General features: G+C 36.9%; 1 protein-coding gene across 1 annotated transcript in view; it reads left to right on the top strand.

Moving 5' to 3' along the window:
- The window catches only part of LOC139744848 (uncharacterized), a 109,675-nt gene extending 95,261 nt beyond the window's left edge, over window positions 1–14,414 (top strand). Inside the window, exons 11-24 of the mRNA XM_071655260.1 lie at window positions 163–355; window positions 731–978; window positions 1,739–1,877; window positions 2,626–2,816; window positions 3,729–3,795; window positions 4,563–4,618; window positions 5,521–5,707; window positions 7,649–7,707; window positions 8,510–8,638; window positions 9,208–9,277; window positions 9,609–9,684; window positions 11,440–11,542; window positions 12,158–12,282; window positions 13,263–14,414. Coding sequence (XP_071511361.1) covers window positions 163–355; window positions 731–978; window positions 1,739–1,877; window positions 2,626–2,816; window positions 3,729–3,795; window positions 4,563–4,618; window positions 5,521–5,707; window positions 7,649–7,707; window positions 8,510–8,638; window positions 9,208–9,277; window positions 9,609–9,684; window positions 11,440–11,542; window positions 12,158–12,282; window positions 13,263–13,340 — 1,721 coding nt within the window. The 3' untranslated portion in view covers window positions 13,341–14,414. The remainder of the gene's footprint in view (window positions 1–162; window positions 356–730; window positions 979–1,738; window positions 1,878–2,625; window positions 2,817–3,728; window positions 3,796–4,562; window positions 4,619–5,520; window positions 5,708–7,648; window positions 7,708–8,509; window positions 8,639–9,207; window positions 9,278–9,608; window positions 9,685–11,439; window positions 11,543–12,157; window positions 12,283–13,262) is intronic.
- The last annotated feature ends 1,931 nt before the right edge of the window (window positions 14,415–16,345 follow it).

The raw sequence follows: 16,345 nt of genomic DNA, 5'->3' as shown, positions 1-16,345 counted from the left end.
ATGCTAAATCCTCACCTCGACCAGAACTGTACACACCCTTTAAGAGATCTTACGTTGAGGTAAGGTTAAGAGACTTGAATGAATGAATGAAAAGCGATTAATCAACATGACATTAAACTACAATGAAAACTGTAATGCTTGAAATCAAACCTTGCTGAACAGATGTCGACGAATGCGCCACGGAGTTGAGGTACCAGTGTGAACACGACTGCATCAACTTTCCTGGAGGGTTCCGATGCCAGTGTTTCCCTGGTTACCGTGTCCAGCCCATGGCCTCTACCATCAAATGTGTGGACATTGATGAGTGTGACCCGCCGATGGATGATTGCCATGTATGCACCAATTTAGAAGGAGGGTAAGTGTGACTAGAATGGCAAGATCTTTACTTGCCATATAGCATCGAGAACAATGATCAATTTCACTTTATTCACAGACTATATCAATTTGAACTGTTCTTGATTTTGATGATGTGTATGGTCAATCTACTTTCTTTGAAGCATGCATCAAATTTTATATGAGATGACAAAGCATAAGTTGATGTAAGTTGACTCTTTTTCATCTTTTTTTTCTTCAGAAGCAGGAACAGTAACAAGTAGAAACTGAGGTCATTGTTTTGTCTCATGGAATTTTCCCTTGTATAAGCCTCTGCAAAAAGAACAAAATCAAAACTAAGTCTAATTGGGTATGTTTCCTATTTTCTTCTCCAATGACTACTTTGCCACACCTGAAGCTTTGAGTGTGGGTGTCGTGAGGGCTTTGCCTCCAATGAGAACCGAACGGGTTGTCTGGACATCAACGAATGCGACATCAACAACGGCGGCTGCCAGCAGGTCTGCGTCAACCTGCCGGGGTCGCACGAATGTCGGTGTCGCAGCGGATTCCAGGGAACTGATCTCAGCAACACCATCTGTGTAGATATAGATGAGTGCGCGGCAGACCGGAGTGGTCCCTGTGACCACCTTTGTAGCAACTCACAAGGTTAGTCAAGTGTACTACGTACAGTGCACTCCCATTGTAACGAACACGGTTATAACGAAATTCCGTTTACAGCGAAATAAAAATGTGGGTCGCAAAATTATCGGTTCTATGTTTTTTATTGTTTATTTGTTCGGTTATAACGAAAGAAAACTGCTGGTCCCGAGGATTTTATAATGGGAGTCCACTGTAGTACCAAATACATTACCCCTTACTGTGCACTGTACGTCCAACGATTGGCACACTGTAAAAGTTGACTAACTTTTCACACTCGGCTCCGTAAAGAGAGTTTCTTGTGTATCTAATTCTGTGGAATCAAGACATCAAATACTGGAACATATGGCAAGCAAAAATTTTTGCGTGTTTTTAATTTTTGCACTAGTTTCTGCAAATGCACAAAAATTTCAACACCATGAAAATGTGTACTTTTATACAGTACATGCCATATATAAAAAATGTTTCCTTGCTGTGGCCAAGCCACTATGCATCTATAGATGCTTCTGTTGTTGGTTTTTGATGTCTATGATAACTATTTGCTTACGTAGACATGGCACCTAAAGTTTTCATTCACTCAATGACAGGAGGATCATCAAATTTCAGCATGATATGTGTAGTCTTGTTCCATAGGTTATGAGTCACAAATACAGGTATGTGTCTTTGTGATATTTGAATTGAGTGATGCTCATTTGCGTCAGCGTATATCCTTCTCAATTTGAGTTAGAAGTCTGCTTCATATTGTAATGGCTGGAATCTCCTATTCCAGGTTCTTTTGAATGTACATGTAGGAGTGGATTCTACCTCCGAGAGGATAAGCTGACCTGCGCTGATATTGATGAATGTCAAGACAGGAATGGTGGTTGTAGCCAGCAGTGTATCAACACACCAGGAGCCTGGACATGCAAGTGAGTCTGTTTGTCATTGAAACAGACAACTGCTATAAACAGCTATTTAAAAAAAGAAAACAAAACAAAGCAAAACAAAAACCAACCAAACAAACAAACAAACAAACTTTGTTGTCAATGTGATGGAGAATTGCTCTTGCGGTCTATTTGTTTTATTATTATAATGTAGGCGACACTAGCTGAATCCTGTATTGGCCTAAAAGAACTGAAAGATAACTTGCACCCTCTTTTGCCATTTTGAAGGCTTTAGAAATTGAACGAAATTATAAACTTATCAAGTTAGTACCATTGAGAATCAGGTAGTCTTACTCAAATTTTACAGAGCTAACAGTCTGAAAGGGAATATTGTCAATAGCTGTAAGTGTGTTAAAGCAAATTTTTGTTTTATATGTATTGGCCAGACTATATGTGAGACCAATAAAACATATCATCATATGTATCAGATATTCTGTTTTACACTATCTTATAGTTTATATATCAACATCATATTTTTCTGCTGCAGTGGCGGCATTGTGGCATGTATAATCTTTTATCACAGTGCATGCTTGGCATTGTTTGTGAGAAAGTTCACACTTGTTCGATGCGATGCTACAGAGGCAATTATGTAGATGTTACTCTCCAGGACTGTCAATATTATATGGATATTTCCCTTGTGCTATTGAGTTTGCCTGTTTCACATAAAGCAGGATCATAAACTGTCTTGATTCTCTGTGAGAATTAGATGCTCATGTTCTGCCTAATACCCCAGGTGCTTTGATGGTTTCCGGGCACGCAATCCCGAGGTTCCAGACGCAGACGTCTGCGTCGACGTCGACGAGTGTCGAGAAGACATTCACCGCTGTGTGGCATCAGAGGAGGCCATATGTCAGAACACAGCAGGAAACTACACCTGTAGTTGTCCTAATGGGTTTGAAACCTATGAATGGCTCCATTGCAGAGGTGAGTATAACCATGGCGACCGCTCATTCGCCCCCATTCTTCATCTATCCTGTCTTCTGTCTGTCTTTCCATCTGTTTCTGTTGTATAGCTCTTTATTCTATTGGGTATACAAAGGATTGATATGTGCTTTGCTGACAATATATGTCATGTAGAGTACTGGCCATATATTATTATATGTTTTGAAATACAAAGTTTACTTATAATATGCAAGCATATATATATATATATATATATATATATATATATATATATATATATATATATACATATATATATATATATATATATATATATATATATATATTTATCCCTAATGGTGGCATAAACAAGTTTCTCTAGCATTGGTATAATTAAACTTTAATATATAATGAAGTCAATGCAGTTCATTAGATACGTGTATACATGTTTTTTTTTTTATAAAATATTTAATTTACTGGAATAAATTGTGTGGCTTGATATGAGTATGGAGACCAAAGAGAGACAAACTTCAGGGGCGGATCCAGGAATTCTGTAAAGGGGGGGGGGGGGGGAGGGGGGCGCAACTAAATATTTCTGGTGCCACATCCGGGTTTCATTTCATTTTTTTTCTTTTGTCTTTAATGAAAAATAAAGGGGGGGATCTGCCACTGAACTTTCCCCTCAGTGATGTTCCATTCTGATGAACAGACATGACAGTGCTTTTCAAAGAGGCGTCATCTGAACGAGACCAGAAGCAGTATTATCAATCAGGGAATGACATTGCCAATTAACCCATCTGTGTTTTGAAAGACACTACTTCAGTTTACCACCATAGTATGACAGTACCAACCATGCAGAATCAGAGCATTAGAATGATTAGAGCCATATAGTTTCTCTGTGTTGTACTGTATGCATTGCATGATGATTTAGATAATTTGTTCTACTTTGACCAGATATTGATGAATGCAGCGAATCTTCTCTCAACTTTTGTCAGCAAATCTGCAACAATACACTTGGCGGGTGAGTGTCTATCACTGATGCTGTACTATCTTCCTTCTTTTTGGCAGTTCTGATATTTGGTAACCTAAATCAGATCATGAGCTACCAACTTGCTCACAATTTCAACTAAATTACACTTTCTTTCCATCTATCAAAAAGTAACAAGATACAGAGTATACATTTGTCAATTCACATTATTTATATAATTATATAATGAGAAAATAATACACACTTTTCGGACAAAAAGTAGATACAGAGATAGAAAAGAGTGATCTACTGAAATAGTGGATCACATGAAAAAAAAACACAATTTGCCAATAACATATACATGCCAAATCAATCTACAATGTAGGTACCATTAGAGCATTTGATAAGTGATTCCTTTGATGCTGATGACATAAAACAGCACTAGTGTTTTATGTGTGGTAGTAAGTTGTATATTACATTCAGTACTATTTTAGGAAAACGCATTTTTAACATCCTGTGTTGAAAGAAGTGACGTAAACATTTTCTTTCCTGAACTATCATGTCAGTAATGAGTGACTGTAAACATGCCGCGGTTATGAAGATTCTAGAATTGAACTAGCTTCTCTGAAGCTAGTAAATAGACTCTAGCTGTGTAGGCCCTATACGTTTGTGTTTTTATATGTTTTTGTGTGTCTATGTGTGACTGTGTGTCTGCTTTTGAGTGCAGAAAGGGGAATTTTGCTCTTATGTTTGTTCATTCTGTGCTTCTACCATACAGTGCCCACATTACCACATGACTGTTTCATTCTTATTCTTTTCAGACATATATGCACCTGTGAAAATGGCTATGTACAAATCAATGAAACACATTGTAGAGGTGAGTATTGATTAAATCTATGCTGTATTTTCATAATTAATGCTTTGTATCTGTGTAGTAAGTCATGAGTTTCATACTCTGTTTGATTTTATTCCCTGTTGGTATTACAAATAGCATCTAGTGCAACGTGTTTGATTCTACTGTGAATTTTGTAGATTATATCATATTGTATGTTACATATCAAGTATATTGTATATGTGCATCATATAAAAGAATCAACAAACATGTGGAATGTTATAATATAGTTACATTGTGTGTGTGTGTGTGTGTGTGTGTGTGTGTGTGGTGTCTACCTCTTGCAATAAAATAATCTGAGCTGTGTTGTAAGATTTTTCTTATCAAGAACATGTTGCTTTGTGATGTTGAGTTAGAAGGGAAATTACTAATATCATTTTCATGATAGGTCTATGACAGATATATGCAGCAGAACAGTAAATTATACATAAAGCTCACAGATGACTTTTGAATGAGTGCTCAGGCATTCCTGTCTGATGTTATATTTGTTAAGCATGTATCAATGTACATGATAAACTTGATCAGACTTCTTGTGCACCAAAAGAATGAGCTGTGAAACAGAGGGTGTTAAAGAAATAAAAATGACAGAAAGTGGTGCCCCTTTTCCAGAGCTTCTAGAGAGGTACCACATATCTCAATTTTGTGATTAGGGCTTCAAAGTTGACAGGCTTTCAACCCACCGACTTCTGGGGGGGCATTTCATGAAGCATTTTGTCTGACAACTTTGTCGGACAAATTTGCTCTCAGCCAATCAGATGCAAGGATTTCAGTAGCTTTTAACAGTTTGTCAGACGAAATATCTGACAAAACGCTACTAGAGATGCGCCCCTGAAGTGTGGAGGAAGCACGTAGACTACACAAATTCATTCTTCCATTCCATTCTGCAGATATTAATGAATGTGACCTCGGGATCTGTGATCACAACGACTTGTGCTCCAACTCTAATGGTAGCTTCACCTGCCTGTGTCACGAGGGTTTCTATCTGACCTCCGACAGAGTGTCCTGCTCGGACGTCGACGAATGCAAGGTGGACAATGGACACTGCCAGCAGATTTGCATCAATGACAGAGGAGGGTTAGTGTCATCATGCAGGAAAGATACTCCTTTCGCTGCCGTCATTCTGGCTGCTACGTTCTGTAGGAAGCTATATGGCCTTGTGCTAAAACTTGTGCTCTTACTGTTGTAATATCACTGGTGAGTAATCAGGAACTTCAGGAGATAAAAATTAATATCCATCCATATGAAAATTGGACAGGAACTGTAGAAATATCAGTGATTTTTCCCCATGTGTTTTTAGGCAAATTACCATTATTCTGCATTGCTCTTTGTCTTACTGTTCCAGACTCCATCAGGGTTTTCATGGTGGAGGGTCAAAGGTCATACTTCGAGGTTCAGACATATGATGACATAAATGGTATTCCGGGGTACCAAATAAAAATCAGCCATTTTGTTGAATTATTTTTTTTTTTTTTAAAAAAAGGTTGTACCGTGGGTGCCAAAAAGTGGGAAATTATTTTGGTGCTGGAGCTAGCGCGCTAGCCCCTGCACTGAGCACACGCTATATTGCTAGCACAGCATACCATGTATGCATCACATGCAGTGGCATGGGTTAACTCTTAACGTGCCATGGTCGCCGAACGGCGACCTTAGTCCTGACGTGCCATGGTCGCCGATCGGCGACTAAGAAGAGCGAGAAAAGCATTGATCATTTAAGTTCTTCTGGTACCGCAATGTGTTACACCAAGAAACTGCCAATGATATGTAGTGGTAGCTGATTAATTAGCATAGCCATCGTTTCCACTGAAAATGTGAACATGCTTACATTAGAAAATTTTGAGTAATTACATGATTTTTCAGCTAGATGTATTTTTTTCGCGTCGGGAAAATCCGCAGCGAGCGCACCCTCTGCGAGATGTGTATGGATCAAAAGTCTCATTGGTAAACCACACGTGTGTATGCTATTGAGTCTGCGTGTATTGTCTATGCGGTTCCACTCGCATTGTTCCGCTTGGATGCTGTCCCTGCGGGAAGCTCTTTTGATTTTGTCCCTCAAAGAAGGTCAGCTTTCGTTCGTCGGTCAAGTCTTTCATCCTTTTGTTTTGGTGAACGTCACTAATCGTCCCCACGCTAGCATAGGAATTGCGCGCGGACAAAGACCTGCCGATTTCAATAGAGTACCCCCGCCCGTGGTCCGCTTAGAAAAAAGAAGGATTAGCAGGCTCTTCCTTCTCAAGTGGACAAAAGACACTCTTCCAGGGCCCGGGACAATCACTTCAGTTTCAAATACAGGATCTGGGACTAAAGGACTCAGATTTGGGAATGAATTACTGAGGCAGAAAGAGAAATTGCTAAGACAAAATAAACTGCTAGTATCTTTGGAATCATACAATTCTAGAACGCAATTTAGTTATCATTTGAAAGAGGAGATGTTGCTCTAAAACTTTCTCACAGAGTCAAGGGAGCGTTCTATTGAAGAAAAAACACGACTGACTCTTTTTTTCCATACTACACAAAAATTTCTAATAATTTTTCTGATGTATCAATTATTTGTGCAATATTTCAGGTTCAGATAGATATTATGGCAAACTGACTACATGACACGAAAGAACAAACATTTCTTGATAATTGTTGTGTAGAACTCAATTCAAAACAGTCAATAATTTCAGAGATATGGCGGTTTTAAATTTCATTGTCAGTGCAGTTTCGAAACGTTCTGGCGTTAGGTAAAAACCTCTGGCACGTTAGAGGTTTTGGGCCTGGCACATTAAGAGTTAATGACTGTAGACGTACACGCAGTGCATGCATTCCTCTGCGGCTGTCCTTGAGTGGACGTGAGGTGGCGCTACACAACGTGGTACCCCGGGGTAACGTGTGATGCATCATATGTGAAGGGTTTATATGGTGGAAGGTAACATTGGCTGAACCTGGATGTATGACCTTTGACCCCTTGAAGTCACTAGTTGTGTGCTGTTTTGCTGTCATGAGATCTGTTGTGTTCAAACTTTTCATGTCCAGACACCGATGTGACTGTGAAGAGGGGTTCAAGTTGAAGAAAAACGGACAGACGTGTAAAGGTGAGTCTTTGAAACTTTAAGGAAAATGAAACCAAGATATACAATATGTGGATTGATGGAATGCAGTAGTATTAGTAGGACACATCAGTGAAGGTTGGGGAAAATCAGACAATCCATTCAAAAGTTATAAAGTTTGAAAGTTTCAGTGCTGCCATTCCTGGATGAGGAAATTATTTCACTTCATGATATAATTCTGGACAATGATAGGGCCTAAAAAGAAAACATGATAACTCCACAAAATGTTATGTTTTATGAAATGAACACAATCTCTCCTATTGATTCTGACTTATGTCCCGGGTAATATAACTCCCCCTGTTTCCGAGGAGATGTAAGTCAAGTGCTTTAATTCTAGAAAAAGGAAAATATGGTGAAATGTTATTCCACAAATATAATATATATTTGGGTTTTGTTCTCTTATGGTTATAATGATGGAGGCTAATCTACAGCTCTGATAGCAATGATGTTATGTTGTCAAAGAGCAACAAAAATTTTTTTTGTAACTTAAAATTGCGAGCAACAGAATGAGAAACAAGTATCATCCATTTTCAGGAGGCAATATTAAAGTGATTTCCCACCTTGGAGACAATAGACATTTCATTTGTATTGTGGGAGGCAATATTTTAACTGTATTAATATTTCATGAATATCAGTTGATCACAAAAATTGAAACCATCAAAAAAGTATTTTGCATAAACAATATATCATCAGTGACTTGCACAGAAGAGTTACTTCCTTAAATCAATTATCATCATCCATTATGTTTTTGTTTGTTTTTGTCTGTCTCCTCTTGTTGAAAAAAAAGACGTCAATGAGTGTGAGACGGACTATGCATGCTGCAACCAGATGCACAACTGTGTGAATCTCCCGGGTACTTACACCTGTAGCTGTGATCCAGGCTTCTACATGGATGCTGATAACTGCACCTGTCTCGGTAAGCTAGCTAGTATGGAGAACTGAAACTACAAGATGTTTGACAGGCAAAGAAGAGTGATAGTAATTGTAATTGTAGTAGTAGAGGTAGTAGTAGTGCCAGAAGTTGTAGTAATAGTAGAAGAGATAGTACTGTAGAACTTAGTGGTATCTATAAAAGAAGAAGAGGTAGTAGTAGTAGCAGCAGTAGTAGCAGCTGCAGCAGTAGTAGTAGTAGTAGTAGTAGTAGTCGTAGTCGTAGTCGTAGTCGTAGTCGTAGTAGTAGTAGTAGTAGTAGTAGTAGTAGTAGTCGTAGTCGTAGTAGTAGTGGTAGTCATTGTCAGTCGTATTAGTAGTAGTAGGAAGCAATTTATAAAAGACATTGTTGCAATTGTTTTGATGAAAATAGTGCAATGGTACAGTATTCTCTCCATCTGATCTCTTGTCATTTCATTCACATTTTGACTCATTTTGTACATTAATTCATTGATTACATGACTCCTTCGCTCATACTTGGAATGGGGGCAAGGACCTAAATAGATGAACCACTATAAATGAAATACTGCCTTATGATTTGTCCCATTCCTCCAGATATCAACGAGTGTGAATTGAACAACGGAGGCTGTGACCACATATGCACAAATTATGACGGAGGACACAAGTAAGTGTGGATTTTGAGATTACAAACTGTGATGAGTTTCTGTCAACTAGTGTTGAGACTCATGTGAGATTCATGTAGACCATGTGATATAACAAATATTGCCTTGTCTGGTAGCGTAATATAACACTCGACACTCCCTTGGGAGATATATTTTCCTCAAGACGGTAGTATATACTATATAGATTATGATCTCTTCGGGAAAATACAACTACTGCAATGATGTCAAGTGTTATATTAGACCTCTACACAGGCAATATCTGTATAATATGATCCTATGATCTTTTTTTCTTAACCAGTATTGATTTCTTTTGATCTCCTTCCTCACTCTTAGCTGTTCCTGTCATGAAGGATATGAGCAGCATCACATCGCCTCAAACAGGTGCAGAGATATAGACGAGTGTGCTACGGTGAGAAATGTCTCTAGCTTTATGAACCCTTTATTCCACACAAAAAATAGACCTTAAAATTACATTTATCTGATACTAAGTGATGTCAAGAGAAATGCTGGAGACACAAGCTTGCTTTAGAATAGAGACTCATAAAAAGAAAGAAAAAAAAGGTAACTCAATCTACTTTCAAAGTGTGCCAAAAATTTAGATGGACTCTTGATGAGGATGTCCCTCTTTGTACGGAAGGAGACTAATGCAGGAGCAATTCGTGGGTTGTAGTTGTCGTGTGTATGTTTTGCTAGGTCTATTTTAATGATTACAGTGATTATCTTATTTTCTGGAGAGTTTCACAAGGTTTTGTGTGCCGCAATAAATTCAGTTTTTTCCCCCAGTAAGTTCATAAAATGACTTAGTAGGGTGCCACAGAGGCTGTATGTGGTTTCTACATCATAATGTGAGAGAGGTTGTTATTGAGATAAAGAGCTGATAAAATTGCTGGAAATGTAGCAAATTGGACATGAACTTCAGACACACACAAAACAGCAATTGTTTGCATCACATGCAGTTGGCAAGGACTTGCAATTAAATTACTGGCACTTTATCACCACATCAAATGTCTTCATATACACGAGAACAGAGTTAAACTCAATAAAGTTGTGTCACAAAGTATTTAAAGGCAATCTAATAAAATGTCCGGGTATATACGGATGGGGGCAGGATGGTCTCAAAAAAGGCAAGTCCTTCAGGACATCTTGATTGCTGAATACAATGAGTGTGTTGTAGATATAACCCTGAAAATACAGCTGGAAAGATTTAACACAACTTGGCATGTACAACATTTGGACCTCATTGTGTCAAAACTTTTGTATCATTCTGTAGTGGATGACAATGTTTCATTCTGTCTGATTGCTAAAAACTTTGGAATGTCTAAATTTCATTGTTTGTACAATAACAAGCCTTCTTATTCTTCTCTCTTTTTTTACATATTGTGGGCAGTTAAAGTTAGTAATTAACACCAGCCTCAAAATGCAACCTGCTCATTCTTAAATTTCACCTCTTCTGAGGAATTCAAATTGAAAACTGGTCCCTGCTGCACAAAAAGATTCAATCAAACATATGTCTCAAAATCAAACATATGTCTCAAAATCAAACATATGTCTCAAAATCAAACATAAGTCAGGTTCAGCCAAACAGCATTTAGTATTCAAAGTCATGATCTATGTTTGATCTCAAATTTTATGCAACAGACCCCTGTACTGAATGATTCAAATGGAAGATGTACATCAAATACACAAGTAATGCAACTTTGATGTCACTGCACTCGCTGATTATGATGGTGCCAGCGGCATTTCTCTAACCAGCAGTCCTTAATTTGATCAGCAGTGTTCATGATAAATGGATGACGCATTTACGTCTCACATGCCTCTGTGGTATTGCACACATCTTTTGAACAGACTAGACTTGACCTATTTACATCTGTTTTTAGAACTACCGTTAAAAGTACTTATTCAAGCCCTTGTACATAATTTGGAGGGTTCTATGTTTACACCAAATTGTTAAATCTGACTTGAATTACATAAAATCTGATGCCAAACTCTCTCTCACTTCTGAGATACAGTGGATGGGGATCTTTTATTTCACCTTCGGTGTGCCTTTCACCCTGAGACAAAGGCATGATTGTGCGACATTGCAGGGGAATCATAAATACATAAATACCAGTTTATACAGAAATGTCAGTTTTTTAACAAAATGTGTGATGTGTTTGGTTCACAGGAGAATGGAGGGTGTGATCACTTCTGTTCCAATTTCCCTGGTGGCTTTAACTGCTCCTGCCAAGCCAACTCCAAGCTTGGCATTGATGGAAGCTCTTGTAGACGTAAGTTTTTCTTGAGCATGTTTTTTTTTTTCTTTCAAATCTTGTTTCTAGACCTTCTCCTTCTGTGAAATTAGCAAAACTTCAAACTTTCATCACTTTTAAAATTTTAATCCAACTTTGATGAAATTTTTCACTGTTGTGCTCACACATTTAACTCTTTCTTCTCAGGCTAACTTTTAACTGGTCTGGAGTTTTCCTTTAATTACAATAAAAATCAGATCAACTTGATGTAGCCTGAAGTATTCTTTCAAAATCTGTCTGGAATTCTTTCACTATGATTAAGCTTTAAAGTCTTTTGTATTCTGCTCACAAAGCAATTATGATAGTCAATGTGACCGACAATGTGATTCTTACAAATTGGCAACACATTTCATAAGATTAAACTTCATTCTCTCTCTCAAATTGGTGGGGTTTTTAAAGATTCTTTATAATTTGTGTAAATGATAATGAATTCAACAAGTTCTAATAATCTTGATACAAAGTACACAGTGAAATTCAGGTGTCAATCTAACGAGGAAAACATGATAATATCAGTAATTCTTCCAGGACAAGATAGTATGTCTGAGGTGCTCTAACTTCAACCTGTCTCCCCCCCCCCCCTCCTTTTACCAACAGCCTGTCCCACATGTGAGAATTTTGAGGAGATGCAGGAACTGATAACAGATTTGATGAAGAAAGTGGACTCTATGACCAACATTATAGAAGAACTGAGGCGCAACAATACTCGCATGGAAATCAGGGTAAGATTGAGGTCTGGACCCTGTTTCACTACCATGGGAACTATATCAAGTCAGACTATGAACCCAAAAATGGGCCAGATTCACATCAGGTCTAGTTGGGAAGGATTTAAATAGATTAAGAGATCACATTCAAGATGTATTACACCATATATTCAACAAGTCTAATTTTTCATGAATTGGGACTTCCTGATAATTTTGCCATGTAAAGCAGTTAAATTTGTGATCATTGAGTACAGAATTAATGAACAGAGAAATGTACGCATGCACGTTGCATTCATGTTGAGATCAGAGTTAATAAATTTGCTTGTTGTTAATCTTGCAAAGAGCACCCACATATGAAATTCACGAAAATAAAAACATTGCAATGTGGCAGGGTTGGCACAAGGTATTGATCCCAAATGGCTTAGTGAAACAGTTCCCAACATCTTGGGATTGATTGATCCCAATATTGTCCCTAAGATCAGCTCAATTGAACTAAACAATTGCTTTTAGAGCTTTGAGAAACAGCCCCTTGGTGATATAAGTTGTAAGAGGCACCAGTCCACTCACACTGCTATAGATAGGGATGGCTTTGAACAGGTGACATAATGCAGTATTTACAATGTACTGCAGAAAGTAACATTTGTTTGTATTCCTTAAGGAAATTTCACCGTTGACAAAGAAAGAATTTATAAACATGAAGGCAAATTGATAAGTCATTAGTGTGTGACTGGAAATCTGCATAACAAACTTATATGATTTGTAAACATGTATGTCTCTGTACAATATCAACATCTTTCACGCCAAACAGTCTAGCTTGCTCAGCAGCATAATCTATGCCACTCAAAAAGGAATTGTGCAGTGAAAAAAAATGACATTAAACATTTTGCTTTACCTACAAGTGATAAAGAATTTTTATATTCGAGAACAGGCTCTTTCCATATCTGTTATCAGATATTGATGATGACTTTCTTCTCTCTCACATTTCATTCCTGTGACAGTTACGACACGTCGAAGACTGGCAAAGTGGTGTGATCGAGGACAGAAAGTTTCCAGGGAGCATCAATGTCATAAACTGAGAGATGATTCCCTTGGAACATCGCTGTAAATACATTCTGTATGGATAATATAAAAAGCTATTTAATTCTCAAAAAGTGGGGTGGGCTGCCAAGACTTTAAAGTACATTTTTTTTTCTTTCTTTTGAAATTGCAGGAGGGTTGATAATGAATGAAATGAGTGCTTGTGTCTCTAGTGTGAAATGAATGAAAAACATGAGCCTTTTTTTGTGAAGTTAGATTTTTTTTTCCTTTTAGGTTTATTTTCCTAGCAGTTTTGTCAAAGGAATGATTCAGGACCATAACTTTGAACATAATGGTAGCCCTAAAATAACAGTAATGGATGTCCAGGTACATGTATTTATAAGTACTGAACCACAATGCCTTAATTATCCTTAATGATCTTGTAGCTTCCTTATTTGGACTTTCTATGCATTCTACTCTTTTGTAACAGCAAGTTATCTACAATGGACAGAATTAGCATTAAAACTTTATGCACCAAGATGATGTGAATAATTCATACCTATGTAGAAAATGTGTGGGAATTTAACATTATGATTTTGGTGATTGGTCCTGACTTTTGGTCTGTTAGCAGAAAATGAAAGATAGATATTGGTGACTTTGGCCAAAAGAAAGAGTTTAAACGGTGAAATTGGGATTAGAAACTTTGTTCCCCATCCATGTCTTTCCAGCTTGTGCTGTGTATTTGAAGTACATTTGTCTCATTATGCTAGTGTGATAGAAACTCCCCCCTTTTTGGGTTTTATCATTGTATATAAATATAGACATTTTCAAGACTTTTTCTAATCGGTATGAAATGATGTATTTTTGTGACAAACTACGAACAAAATGTGTAAATTAATCAAGTACGTATTTCAATACTTTGGAGCATAATAATATGTGTTAATAACACTGCTAAGCAGTAATGAAATACTCTTTTCTTCTTTTGAATAAAACCATTTCCAGGATTTAACAGGGTGCTGTGGATGTAATGGTAACGTGAAGACCATAGCAATGGCATTTTTGTGTGTTAAGAGCAATAATACAAATTGGTGCTACTAAACCTCAGTGCTGCACTTGTGTGTTAAAGAAATGAAATAGTACAGACCATACCATTCTAAGTGGAATTAAAAGTTTATTTAATGATAATTGGTTTTGAAATGGCCGATACATCAAAAAACAGAGAGGTTTCTCATTATCTCACCCAAAAAGGTTAGAACATGTAGGTAGGTCTCAACCAAAACTATATGATCCCTTTAAGGGGGAATACAAGTCTGCATTGTTTTACAGTTATTTCTACTCATATCATCATCCAAGTCTTTTATTTGTGTTGTCATGGTGGATTGTTTTTGTAATTGTTTTTGCTTTTTTTTTTGTTACGAGCATGTAGGAAGTACTTGTCAGAAGTTGACTTATATTTCTTGTTCTTTATAGTGTAAAGAAAGAGTCCACGGTTGAAAGGGGTACATCGGTGTTTGTTGATAAAAGCAAGTTAGTGTTTTATTTGTGATGTTATGGTGGTTTGTTTTTGTAATTGTTCTTGCTTTTTTTGTTACCAAGGGCATGTAGGAAGTACTTGTCTGAAGTTTATATTTTGTTCTTAAAATTGTAACAAGGAATCAATGGTTTAAAGGGGTACATCTGTGTGTGTTGATAAAAGCATGTTTGGTTCTCAGTGAGTGTACCTTTCATCTTGTATGAGAGGGATTTTCATCGCCTTATGAAAGTTTGTTTTTCTTCAAAGGGAAATACAGTTATTCTTTTATGATTATTTGGATCTTGCGACTAGATATTTTGAGCAAGCCTTGAGTCCCATTTCGTATTGGGATTTTTATTTTTTAATACATTAAAACTGTTCACGCACAAAGTTTGTGAGGAGTCTCCCCCACTAACAAGATATTTTATTTTTCTTGAAAAAGCATGCTGCCCCACACTAAAAGGAAACCTGCTGCACAAAATCAATTTCATAAAGCAAGTTCTGAACCTTTTTTTTTTTTTTCAATGCTGCTGTTGCCTTATGAGGATGTCATGGGGAAACAAATGATAGACTTTGCCGATTTTTTTTTAATATTTTAATGCAATATGTCATTGTATGTATGTATGTCCCTATATAACAGGAGCATGAAAACATGCCTTAAAAGTCATAATTTGGTTTAAATCATGACTGATCAAGAAATGTTAAAAGTAAGCCCCATCACTAATACCATTAACTCATTCACCTTATCTGCAGCTTTATAGCCATAGTATGTATCACAAGAGTATATCAATGATGGTACTATTAAAATTGAACATATCGAACTTACAAACTTAATTTTTCAAAAGTTCTTGGAAACTGCATTTCTATTCTTTGTACGCAAGTTTGAAGCTTATTGGCTGTATGATGGTGCTGCATGGATTTGATTGTGTACGGGTAGATACTGAAGCTCTGCTTTGTCTTATTTATGCCTTTGTTTAGAGTGAAAGTACGCAGAGCAAAGTTTTGTTTGCTATAGAACAGATTTGGTCCAATTATGGCAATTCATATGAAATGATTCTGAGGAATCAATAGTAAAGAGTGGAGATCATAGGTTATTCCTAATGTACCAAAATCTTTGTCCTGAAAATTTGCTGAAAGCCTTTGTATGGAATTGTATATGAAATAGATTTAAGATTTAATTATTGTCAAATGTGAAATCTAAATGTACAATGTATGTAATGCTTTCCTTTCATGAGAGTTGACAACAGTATCAATGCAGAAAACTGTTAAAATATATTCTCCCATACATGTACATATGTTTTTTATTCTCTACTGACCCTTTGTTCTAGTACGTACTTTAAATATTATGCATAAATCTCAACTTGTACAGGAAAAGCGCTATTAGAATTCAGTTGCAAAAACTCACATTTTGGATGGAGGGTGTAAAATGGCAATTTTATAAAATTTGATACATTACTAATTCTCAGGATAACTACAATTAGCTCCATGTATTTGAATGTGAAAATGAACACAAAATGTCAAGTAGTATAATTAAATATGAGTGCAGTTGCT

The sequence above is a fragment of the Diadema antillarum genome, unplaced genomic scaffold (genome assembly GCF_040938485.1).
Source record: "Diadema antillarum isolate AM-2024a unplaced genomic scaffold, OU_Dant_1.0 seq00001214_RagTag, whole genome shotgun sequence".
Classification (NCBI taxonomy): Eukaryota; Metazoa; Echinodermata; class Echinoidea; order Diadematoida; family Diadematidae; genus Diadema; species Diadema antillarum.
Note: the sequence above shows the minus strand (reverse complement) of the source record. Positions and strands in the feature narration are given on the sequence as shown.